The sequence below is a fragment of the Budorcas taxicolor genome, unplaced genomic scaffold, assembly GCF_023091745.1.
Source record: "Budorcas taxicolor isolate Tak-1 unplaced genomic scaffold, Takin1.1 scaffold589, whole genome shotgun sequence".
Lineage (NCBI taxonomy): Eukaryota > Metazoa > Chordata > Mammalia > Artiodactyla > Bovidae > Budorcas > Budorcas taxicolor.
In genome coordinates this window covers 45,299-58,083 of record NW_026292654.1, presented here as the reverse complement: position 1 = coordinate 58,083, position 12,785 = coordinate 45,299, and the positions used below count along the sequence as shown (strand labels likewise).

Genomic DNA, 12,785 nt, shown 5'->3' with positions numbered 1-12,785 from the left:
GGGTGAAGTACAGACTCTCCACATCCTGCAAGCTGGAATTCTAGGTCTAGTGTGCCTTTTGCATTGAATTAGTCTCAGGCTAAACCCACTATGTGTGTGTGGAGGCCATGCCTGGCAGCCTTTCTTTTCTGCTTTAGAACTCAATTTCCTGTGATCGCTCTGGGGATCCAGGATTTATGACTCCTTTCTTTGCTATTCAGATTTCCTCTGTGGTTTCCCATTGTGCTTAAACCAGACATTCAATTGAAGGACCCCAAAATGACCAGACCTGTTAACTTTTCCCCTGTCCCCGATGGGAAAGCTGCTCTCTTTGGCCAGCTGAAGGGGTTGGAATATGAGACTTTTTCTGCTTTAAAACTATTTTCTGTCCCACTGTCTGTAACATTTGCTTTTTATCTTGAACAGACCGCTGCCATGAAGGGGGGCAGTCCTACAAGATTGGTGACACCTGGAGGAGACCACACGAGACTGGTGGTTACATGTTAGAGTGTGTGTGTCTGGGTAATGGGAAAGGAGAATGGACCTGCAAGCCCATAGGTGTGTGACTTGGGGATAAATGGGGGTGGGATACACAGTCACAATGTTGGGTTGAGTCAAAATTGACATGACAAGATACCTGTCTTCCAATAAAAAAGATAAGAGACTGAGAATTCTATTTAAAATAATGAAATGTTGTGTAATCCATAGTCTTCTTTAAGGAATCGGTTCAAATTCCCAACCATGTATAGAAGTCTTAGGGAATCCCAGGTGGCGCCCTGGTAAAGAATCCGCATGACAGTGTAGGAGATGCAAGAGATCTGGGTTCCGTTCCTGGATCTGGAAGTAGGAAACGGCAACTCAAACAGTATCCATTATCCTTGCCTGGAAAATTCTGGGAACAGAGAACACTGGTAGACTGCATACAGTGCATGGGCTGGCAAAAAGTCAGACATGACTGACTATACACGTATCAATAGAAGTCTTAATTTTTTTTCAAAGCTTAAGATAGAGTTGAAAGATTTAGGAGGAAGTCGTTTGTTTTCTGTAAGATCTGTTCTCAGATTTCTCCTTGGTCCAGATGTAAGTTTTTTAAAGGGAAAAAAAATGAGGCTTTCAACATCTTTCTTTATTGGAACGCAGCAGATAGAAACACCGCGTGTTTGTATGTGGTGTGTGTTCTATCATCTCTTGCTCATTTTTTGTCAAAAATTGCTGTTTCCTTTGGTGTCAATGTTTAGCTGAACTCTATAGATAGAAATCTAAGAGTTTCTGGCTATAAATTTTATTCTGATTGATCTCTAATACAGAGGTTTTTATTTTCTTTGTGTTGCCTCTATTTTTTCAGAAATCCAAATTTTAAATAGCTTTCTTGTCATTTTATGCAGGCATTCATAATTGGTCATTTTTAATTAAGATTGGAATTTTGCATATTTATTCTCACTATGCAAGAGATTCATAGATCCACAGGAGGCACATAGATCCTTTTTGCTCAAAATACTGGTATGAGGAACGGTGCTAGCTGAAGATGTACAACCCGTGTACTTGTTAGGAGAACAGAATTTCTGCCTGCCAACTTGGCTAGAGCTTCCTTTCACTTTGGTTACTTGCTCTGTGCTTAGTTACAGGGCGTGCCTTTCTTTTTGAACAGAGTACCACTTAAAAAAATGTGGTTGGGTTTTTGCTTACACAATATACTTTAAATTACAGGGAGACAGCACAATTTGAAATAACTCCTTTTTTTTTCTTTCTGTTTTTCCTTCCAATTTCCCCACAGCTGAGAAATGTTTTGATCAGGCTGCTGGTACTTCCTACGTTGTCGGGGAGACTTGGGAAAAGCCTTATCAGGGCTGGATGATGGTGGATTGTACTTGCCTGGGAGAAGGCAGTGGACGTATCACTTGCACCTCCAGAAGTACGTTTTAGATCTGTATGTTAAAGATGAAGTCAGGCATTGTTTTCTGGATTCCTAGAGAGAATTGTCATATGATATCACGTACAGCGCTCCATTCCATAACATGCTAACCTTTGGATGTCAAGAAAAATTTTGTAACCAACTTATTCTACTTCTTCAAAGAAGACTAAATTAAAATAAAACAGCTTATTTCAATAAGGTCTTAGGTTATCAGCTACTGAGAAAAAAACTTAATGTTCATTTCAGTGCCAAATGTGTCGCAGACCTGAAGATAAGTTGCCAGTGTTTCATCTAAGTGATCGCTGAGATATTTTCTAAGTAGCAAGGAAATCTTTAAAATAACAGGCACATGCATCTTTGGGCATGTGAGTGCTCTTGACACAGAGAGGAGCAAAGCTCTAAAGTTTTGGGTTTCCATCTATGCTTGACATTTAAGTAAGGCACATACATTAGCAAAATTGATGAAAATAAAAGGTACTTATCCCATAGGTTAAATTATGTTTAACCCCAATTCTGAGGTCAACGACAGTGTCTCTGTAGGTTTATTAGTGCTGTGAAGAAGCTAAACTTTGCAAGTTTCTGAAAGAAACACTGGTATCTCTGTAGCTCCTTCTAAGATTGCCCCGAGGCCTTACTTTTCACCTTAGGGATTCAATGCTCCTTTTTTGAAGTGTCAAACTATTAAGTTTGTGGAAGCAATACAGCTATCAACTATCAGTGTTATACATTTAAAATCAAATTAAATATTTTGAACATGTCTTATCTAGCTGGAAGTTTTAACCATCTCATCATGTTCACCATCCAAATTTGAATTCTTTCAAGCAAAAAATAATCTCTTTTAAATAGTGATAGCAATTTAAACTAAATGTTTTTGAGCATCTTGCCAGTTCTCTTACAATTAACATTTTATTATGATTATCAGACTTCCAAGACCTCGGTGGCAGTGTTTTAGTTTAAGACAAGTTAGATGTTTGACTCAAACTCTTATTTATTATTTAAAGCTCTTCTAATAACAAGTTGGGAAAAGCTTCTCAAAGAAAAGTCATTTCTTCCATGAAATTTTTTAAGTCCCTACTTCATCAGGATGGTGTAGGGATCCAAAAATGAACTGGACATTAGCCAACTCGTCAGAGAGAACTTAGTAAGTAGATCAGGATGATGAGAAAGGCTTATATATATCATCTTCTACAAAGCACAGAATTAAACACTTTGAGATAGATACTGAAATAGTACTATGGAGGTTCAGGGGAAGACAACACTTGGTTGGAGATTTGGGAAAAAGTGTCACCAGCAATGCTATCTTTATTCAGACTTCGGCTGTGGTGGGAGATCAATATGTGTCTGTATTTGTCTGAACTTAACATCAACTAATTATTTATTATCTAACCCAGTATAGTTCTGTTTCACAAACCAATCAAATCCTCTCTATCACATTGCAGCATATGGGCAAAGCTGGATTATAATTGAAACAGTTTATTTGCCAGATAATCATAGACTGATGGTAATTTAGTTACAAATTATCATTTTATTTTCTTGTCTGTCTAATCCCATGGACAGAGGAGCCTAGTGGGCTACAGTCCATAGGGTCACAAGAGTCAGACGTGACTAAATGAACATTAAACAAACATTATTTTATATTAATAATCTCACTTTCCCATCAAAGAGTTAACACCATGAGCAATTCAAAAGATGCCATTTTATTAGTAATGTTAAATAGGTTTGTGTTTGGTAGGGGTTGGGGTGGGACCAGGGGAGAGAATATTTTAGTCAGAGAAGTTGGTGGTGCCTTGAATTGTTTTACATAACAAATGAAAAAACAGATGCTGCTTGCTTTTAATAGCTCCTTTGGGGCAGTTGGTTGAGATCCTATGAGACCTACTTGCCTCCCTATTGTTTCTAGTTTTCTAGAGAAAATTCCTTATGATAAGGCAGGTTGTGAACAGTCATGACTCAAAGCCAGGAGAGCCGGAGGCTACAGAGGGAAGACTAGAAAGCGAGGGGATGAATTTAATCAAATAAACAATGTGAAAAAATGTAATGGATGAAAGATTTTTATCAAATTTAGTGAACTGAAGGACTAAATGAAAATTTAATGAGTGAAAAAAAATAGCATTCTGGCGAACAGATGAGTGGAATTAGACTACATCGTATAGCTTCCTTCACACTGTTTTAAATGCAATCACATCTTTCCAAAGTTTACCACCCATGGCACCACAGCTGAATATAAAGGTATCATCCAAAAACAGCTTACCAAACTTGAAGCACTGTATTCTCCTTTTTCTTTTTTTAAACTTCTTATTGGAGTATAGTTAACAGTACTGTGTTAGTTTTGGGTGTACAGCGAAGTGAATCAGTTTTAGATCATTTATTTAGATCATTTAGCTCAGTCGAAAGAATCTGCCTGCAATGCAGAAGACGCAGGTTCGATTCCTGGTTTGGGGAGATTGGAGAAGGGTATGGCTGTCCCCTCTATTATTATTGCTTGGAGAATCCCATGGACAGAAGAGCCTGGCAGGCTACAGTCCTTGGGGTCGCAAGAGTTGGACGCAACTTAGCGACTAAACCACCACCATTACAGACTTATTACAGAGTACTGAGTGGAGTTCCCTGTGCTATACAGTAGGTCCTTATTAGAAACAACTCTATTGTTATTTTAGGTTTGCATCAAGCCCTTGCCAAGCTCAAACTGATTTACATGTTTTAACGCTTCCTTTCTGCCACAGACAGGTGCAACGATCAGGACACTAGGACATCCTATAGAATTGGGGATACCTGGAGCAAGAAGGACAACCGGGGGAACCTGCTTCAGTGCATCTGCACGGGCAACGGCCGTGGCGAGTGGAAGTGTGAGAGGCATACCACCCTGCAGACCACATCCGCAGGTGAGGCACGGGGCCCCGGGGACCCAAACGGGGCACCTTGCACAAAGCATTCCGCAAAGCCATCTTTCCCTTGGTGTGCCCTTGAAGGATGATGTGGCTATGAAGCTGAGTTCCTTTGCAGACTGTTAGTTAAAACTTTGTTTACTATCAAGTTTTTTAAACTTAAATAAAAATGAAACTAAAATGGATCGGGGTGGCGGCGGGGGGGGGGGGGACTAATTTTAGTTCCAAGAGGTTAAACTGATGGCCAAGAAAAATTACTATATCATGAAACCTACATGATTTATATACAAAGATATAAATAAATATATTGAGATCTGTAGATCAATACACATGTGGATATTCATATACATACCCTTGTGTATGTATATTGAATATCTAAAGTACATTTTAATGGAAATGAGAAACTTTTGCTGAGTTACATGATCCCTTGATTCCTCTGCTGGGAAAAGTGGGGAAAAGTACATTTGTTCTTTTTCAGAATGGCATATATCTCCTTACCCTGACATTCTATTCTTTTTGTTGTGGAAACAATCCTTTATGTGTGGTTTCCATGCTCCAGCAAACTCTTGTTGCATTCCATAAAATAATGCACAGTCATTTTCTTCATGTATTGGCTTTTACATTTGAAAAATTCAGAGGAGTCCTAGACATGGGAAGGAATGACATAATATTTAAGCTTTTTTAAAAAAATAGGTTTTAATTACTTCTAGTACAAGATTAGGATCTTTGCATTATAGCTTGTTTTGTAAGAATCCAAAGAAAGAAAGAGGGCGGTCAAGAATGTGTACTTCTGTTGTTATTCTTGCTCTGTTTTATCAAGTTTTCACTGTACAGTGCACTAGCCTTATTGTTTAGTCTTTCTAGGTCATTTAGCAAAAAGTATTAATTACTTACTTGGATTTTCCTCCTTTTGATGAGTTTTCATCTTGCCATGAGCACTTAGGAAGGAGAACAAGATTGGATTTGATAACATTTTTTGAGTTATTTGATTACTTTCAGTAAAATTGCTGCTAACCTAAAAAAGAAACAATTACTAATCTCAGCCTACTGAAGCAGTTTAAATTAAAAAGAGTAGAGGTTAATTGGGAGTAAGCATTCAATGATGGCTATCTATTTTTTTAGTATTACTAATATTAATACTGAAATGGCTCTGTTCAAAAAAGTTTGAGAGACATGGGGTTAAACCAATAAAAACTTTCTTCTACAGGAGCTTAATATTCCTTTGCGTTGTGACTCTCCCAAGGGGGGTGTATGAAAACAGATGCCATGTTCCCCTGATATGTGTGACCTTGGGACCATTGTCTATGAAGTATTTGGGTTCCAGTGTTGCTCTGAAAGGAAAGCTGTCTTAAGGGGCCTGTCTTAGAGAGATGCTAAATTCAGTCTACCAGCATTCTAGCTTCAGTTCTAATTCTGCTCCTCCTTGGGCCTGACCCCCAAGAGAACAGATTTCTATGTTTAAAGAAAAGATCAGCATATTCTGTTGTCTTACTCTGAAATGAAAGCTGTCTTAAGAGGATTGATTGATTTTAGAGAAAAAACCATGACAGAGTTCCCAAATAATCTTTGGAGAAATGAAATGTAGAAGGAGAAGGGGTAGTGAATAGAAAATCCAATATGGCTGCCCAGGGCACGGTCTGAGGAGCTCAGAGTTACATCGATGGCGAGAGGTCTGCTGCAGAGCTGCAGAGACTTCTCAAAATAATATCAGGAAGAGAGATGCCCAGATATATTGGGCTAGTGGGAGCTGCTAAGAGATGGTGAGACAGACCATTACCGGCCAAGGGAAAAGCCTGGGGACAGCTCAGGGTAGGGAAAAGCCTGGGGACAGCTCAGGGTACAGGAAGGGATAATGAGAAGATCAGTGCAGATGAGGCATAGAACAAAGGATAAAGTGATCTGAACTGAATGAAATGGAAAGAATGAAGTCAGCTGATCAGGTGTAGAGGACTGTAAAGTCATGGGCTTTGGCTTGCTGAAATGAGTAAGCAGTCATGGGAGGTACCTGCTCTGTGGAGTGGCAGAATAATGTTGGTGATTTGGAAGTACACTCTTGGTAGCTCCAGGTAAGCTGGAAGGTAGAGAACACTGGGTAGCCTCTTGTGGTTTATTTCTTAGGCTGAGTGCCAAAGCTAATGCAAAGAGGGAGGGGCATTTCTTTCCAATCCCAGCTCAGTAACAAGACGGATTGTAGAGTCATCTGGATGAGACTGTGAAGATCCCAGAAAACTACTCCAGGAAGTAGTTTTCCCTTAACCAGCTCTGTGACTTTTCTTTCTCATGTCCTCAGGATCTGGCTCCTTCACTGATATCCGACCGGCCATCTACCAGCCCCAGCCTCATCCTCAGCCGCCTCCGTATGGTCACTGTGTCACAGACAGCGGTGTGGTTTACTCTGTGGGGATGCAGTGGCTGAAGACACAAGGGAATAAGCAAATGCTGTGCACTTGCCTGGGCAATGGAGTCAGCTGCCAAGAGACAGGTCAGTGTTATTTTTTTTAAAAAGAGGACCGATAACTTTCTTATTATTTAGACTTTGAAAGGCAATACATTCATTTACCAAAAAATGTAAAACAATAAAACAAGAAACGTTTATAACCTTACCAGCCTATGATAACAGCCATGGTTGGCATTTGATATATATGTTTTCAGTCTTTTTAATCTATGTGTTTTCTTTCCTGTAGTGAGTATTAAGCTACTGTGTATTTTTATCTGTCTAAAATGTTAAAAGAGGTTACTTTCTGAGTAAACTAATCCATCCCTATTTAGTACTCTAAATCCCAAAGTTCTGAACCTTTGTGATGTAAACTTCTTTCAACAACCTGATGAAACTCTTCCAGGGTATAAAAGTGGTGATAATTGTAGCAATAATAATTGGTGCACTTGACTTTTCCCCTAGTACAGCCTCTTGTGTTAATTTTGACAGCACCAACAGAACCATATATTCCCCTCCAGGATCACTTGAGCGGCATCCTTAATTAACCTGTAGTAATATATTGGGTTGGCCAAAAGTTCATTCGAGTTTTTCAGTAACACCTTAGAGAAAAACCCGCATGAACTTTTTGGCCAACCCAATAGCTTTGCAAATGGGAAACAGGCATGGCGGCTGAGGTGGTAACAATGGATGTCAGAAGAAGAACTCAGGTGTTGTTCTACCCACAAAAAACATGTGGCTTTCTGAGTAAGGTATTTTGATAACACTATGATCTGGTTAATACTTATAGCTGGTCATACTCATAGTATTTTTCCCCCCTTTGAGGACACAAGGTCAGCCTCAGTTAAGCTGAAAATAAGGAACAATAGTGGGAGACAAGCGCAACTATGTTTACTGAGACCCTTTTGGTTATGCTTGTAGCTATAACCCAGACTTACGGTGGCAACTCCAACGGAGAGCCGTGCGTCCTCCCATTCACCTACAATGGCAGGACTTTCTACTCATGCACGACTGAAGGGCGGCAGGATGGACACCTCTGGTGCAGCACAACTTCCAATTATGAGCAAGACCAGAAATATTCTTTCTGTACAGACCATACTGGTGAGTATCCCAGGGGAAAACACAAGTGAGAAAACCCCATTTCTCATGCTCTGTTTTTATTGGCTGGCAAGCTGGGCGTTCCTTTCAAGGCTACACTTGAGAAGTACCACCTTTGTGTCATCTGGACCCAGGGGACATGGGACTAACTTCACAGTTAAAGATCCTCCCAAGTTTCCTAGTCGTCTTGGGAAATGACACCAAAGGAAAAGCCCTCCAGTGCATTTATTTTTGACACATTGGGATCATTATGTGATTAAAGATGCTTGTATGGGAAAATCAGTAGGCAATCCCATAGGCTGAAGACTACATAGGAGGCAGGCCTGAGTGCTCTTGCTTTTGTTTTGGCTAAAACCATGATTTATTCAAAGCGACCATTTAATCTTTTTCTTTTTGGCTGGAAAAATGAGAGCAAAAATTGGATTTAAATCTGCTTGAAAGGTGAAGGTGAATACACCAAGTAGGCTTAGAACTGTATTATTAGACATCTTTTATTCTGAGACACACTCTGAATTAGTTGCAGAAACTTGGCTAGTTTAGTCGCAGTAATTCCTCACTGTACATTGGAAAGCTCGGTTGTAATCTTTTTCTTCTGACATGTGTGTTGTTTTGGACAGTTTTGGTTCAGACTCGAGGTGGAAATTCCAATGGTGCCTTGTGCCACTTTCCCTTCCTGTACAACAACCACAACTACACGGACTGTACTTCTGAGGGCAGGAGGGACAACATGAAATGGTGTGGAACCACACAGAACTATGACGCTGACCAGAAGTTTGGATTCTGCCCCATGGCTGGTAAGACGAAGCCCTTGTAAGCAGCTGTCTGTGGTGTAAGACAGAAGAATAATGTTCGGCTTACTTCTGTTTCACGCATTAAGGCTTAATTTTTAGACAGCAGAAAACTTCATGATCTATATGTAATCAAATATTTAAGAATTATATAATTATTCATATAATTTGTAAGAATTATACAATTATTTAAAAGTATAAGAATTATATAATTGTTTATATGATTTAAAAATCCCACTGTTATAAAGTCCAAAACATGTAAATACAATAAAAATCCTTTTTAAAAGTCTGGAGATACACTTTTTTTTTTAAACAGATGTGTCTTTTGTAAAAAGCACACAACTGAGTAGCTTAAAACATTGACGTGACTGCTGCAGTTATAGACCTGCAGTATTTGCATACACCTTTAGAATAAGGTCTATCACTTACTAAACAACAAAATGACCCAGACTCTGTATTTTCCAATCAGTAGGGATCTTGTTTTAAAAGGCTGTGCTCCAGTTTGTGTGAATGAAGAAAGGAGAACCAATACCTTTTGTTTTCAAATTTAGGAGAGCCACTAGACTACAGTTGACTTTCTGAGAGTAGAATTAAGAATCCATGTGCTGCTGTCAAGTGTGAATATGAGGCAATGAAACATCACAAGGAAACTATTAATACTTAGGCTTACTTTCATTCCTCTCATTTCAGCAAAGAAAATTTGGATTTAGAAGGAAAACACGTATTAACTTACAATTCTATACCCATACACATTGTTTCCCTTTGATCTAGAATAAGCTGAAACTAGACAATGTTATGGGACAGTAGTCAAATCCAGACTTCTGGAACATTACAAACCCCTTGAATGGGTAGGCATAATTGTGGTTTACATCCCTTAACCATACTGTAATTTTTCCTTAAAACAAACCTCATCTTCGGACTATGTTTTCTCTCTCTGGTAGTCAGAGTTCAGTGAATTTTTGAGGCACAGAAGACTTCCTTCCAAGAGAGTTCTTAGGATCACCAAACCAGCCTGATGATATTGCATACATTTTAGCCCTTGTGATCATTTATGCAGTAATGCATTTCCCTTCTGTTTCCGAACAGCCCACGAGGAAATCTGTACAACCAATGAAGGGGTCATGTATCGCATTGGAGACCAGTGGGACAAACAGCATGATATGGGCCACATGATGAGATGCACATGTGTTGGAAATGGTCGGGGAGAATGGACGTGTGTCGCCTACTCTCAGCTCCGAGGTATGCTCACTTGTTAATGAAAATAGTTGAGAGGGCAGAGAATACAGAGAAGCAGACTTCTTCGTGAAAACCTGTGCTTTACCAAAAGCAGGAGAAGAAGTATGCAATGCCACTCCATTAGTCTACTGTGTTGGATAGATTTTGCATGTTAGACAGCCAGTTAAGAAAATCTGGTAGAGCATTTCTAAGATTCTGAAACATTCCCAGGATGTAAATACTTAGCCTGAGCCAAAAAGATGACTTCAAAGAACAGAAAATGATCACTTGATATCACTTGATCCTTTTAGCTTAAGGAAATGGCAGCCCACTCCAGTACTATTGCCTGGAAAATCCCATCTATGGGAAAATCCCATGTATAGCCTGGTAGGCTACAGTCCACGGGATCGCAAAGAATCAGGCACGACTGAGTGACACTACTTTCTTTCTTTATGCTGCTGGATTCTTGTCTAGAAAAGACTGGGCAGTTTTTGTAAAGAAAAGAGACCGTGCTATTCTAAAATCAGATCTTGGCAGATTTCCTTTAATTCAAGGAGAAAAAGACATAGAGACCAATTTCTTTTGTTCACTCTAGTTTTTTCCCTTTGGACCCTGGTGTATGATATAAGGGTTGTTGATCTATTAAACCCATTTCAGTGCTTCTGTTTCTTTGGTTTGAAAAATAAGACTTAGGTAGAGCTCTGGGCTGATAAATAGTCCATGTAGCCTCTGTGTTGACATTGGCCTGGACTCGTTCTCCTTTTACGGGGCCCGATGGATGACACAATCCAGGTCTGATACATGCGATGTTGTGGAGCTGAAAAGGACACTCGGAAGGCATCCAGACCAACTCCTCATTTTACAGAGGAAGGAGCTGAGGCCCAGAGAGGGAAGTAATTTCTTAGGATCGCAGCAAGTTAACAACAGAGTTGGCCTGATTTTGTTGTCGTTGTTAACTTTCCAAATGTCACTTATGGTATTCTATTTACACATTCCAAGAATCTCCCTAGCCCTGCTATTCTAGAGATGAGACCATTGCATCATGCTGGGTATCCTATTAGAATGTTTAATCTGCCTCCTATTTATTGTAGCAAGCAGAGATCTAAAGGTCATTTTGAACCCAGCAAGAACTTGTTCTGAAAGTTAAAATGTGTTGTATATACTTGGATCTCTAATCTGTACAAGTTTATAACAGAGAAATGTTTTTTTTTTTTTTTGCAAGAAGTATAGTACTGACTAAGCTTTGGGAAAAAAAAAGTTTATGCCCGTAGAAAAGTTATTTTAGTGGAAGATGTTGCTAATTAAGTGGAAGGAATTGTATGCTTTGGAAAGTATAGCTTCTTTTATTTCATCAGTGAAACAGAAAAATTCTCCACCCATCCCACTGTTTCCTAAACAGATCAGTGCATCGTCGATGGCATCACTTACAATGTGAATGACACATTCCACAAACGTCACGAAGAGGGACACATGCTGAATTGTACCTGCTTCGGTCAGGGCCGGGGTCGGTGGAAGTGCGATCCTGTTGGTAAGTAGCCTCGTGTCTCTAGCCGGATTTGAACACTGAGTATAGCTAGCAAGTTTCAGATAAGGAGAGTTCTTTGATATTACTTGATTGAAACTGGCTCTAGACTTTGATCATGGCCTGCAGAGAGCCTGGCAAAGTCTTTTCTCTAATCATGGACCAATATCTAAACTTGAGGGTGGTCATCATTTATTTTTGCTGAATTTGGTAACACATGAAGGTTTACTTTAATTGAAACAACTTTGTTTTTTGGTTCTGAATCATAAAGATAATTCATATCTGAAAGAGAACTTTCCTTTGCTGACTGTGCAATAATGTGGACAAATGATTATGCCAGTAAATATCTCCCTCCCAAATTCCTTATTTTTCTTGGCTGCCCTTTTAATAGATCTAAGCAAATAGTGAGGGTTGGGCCTTAAAAGAGCTGTGTTACCAGCTTTAAGGTAATCCATTAATATTCCTTCACTCAAAGAGACATGTTGCTCACCCAGAAAACAAACCGATTAGATGAGTATTTTTGACCTATGATTGCCAAAGCTGTGTGAGGCCTGAGAGGCTTTCTTAGAAGCTGCTCAGCAAGTTATTAACTAGTTGAAGTTTATCTCAGTTCATTTATATGTAAAATTAAGTCATCTACATTTTGAAGACATGTATAAAGTGATATTTTATCTTTGCTCTTCAAATGGCAAACTGTTTGCATTAAGATGGGTAAAATATAAAATTAATTTATTTTTCTCAAATTAAGATTCAGGTTGTCAATATATACTGAAATCTAAATCTTAACATTTTTATTTAGAAATGTTATTCTTTTAGAAAGCTAATTATTCCTCCCAATGGGTACTTGTTCACCATTAACTGTCCAGTAAGGTACAAGATATGAATAAAACATTTTTGAACTGCTATGTTTGTAAGGACAGTTGCAAGTTTTTGTTAAAACTAAGAATCTGTG

General features: G+C 39.1%; 1 protein-coding gene across 1 annotated transcript in view; it reads left to right on the top strand.

Annotated features, from left to right (window-relative positions):
- Window positions 1-405: 405 nt before the first annotated feature.
- LOC128071425 (fibronectin-like) overlaps window positions 406-12,785 on the top strand; it is a gene marked incomplete at both ends in the record, with an annotated part of 56,463 nt that continues 44,083 nt past the window's right edge. Inside the window, 8 exons of the mRNA XM_052664298.1 lie at window positions 406-537; window positions 1,754-1,891; window positions 4,615-4,773; window positions 7,067-7,258; window positions 8,132-8,311; window positions 8,926-9,102; window positions 10,183-10,335; window positions 11,711-11,839. Of these exons, the coding sequence (XP_052520258.1) occupies window positions 406-537; window positions 1,754-1,891; window positions 4,615-4,773; window positions 7,067-7,258; window positions 8,132-8,311; window positions 8,926-9,102; window positions 10,183-10,335; window positions 11,711-11,839 (1,260 nt within the window). The remainder of the gene's footprint in view (window positions 538-1,753; window positions 1,892-4,614; window positions 4,774-7,066; window positions 7,259-8,131; window positions 8,312-8,925; window positions 9,103-10,182; window positions 10,336-11,710; window positions 11,840-12,785) is intronic.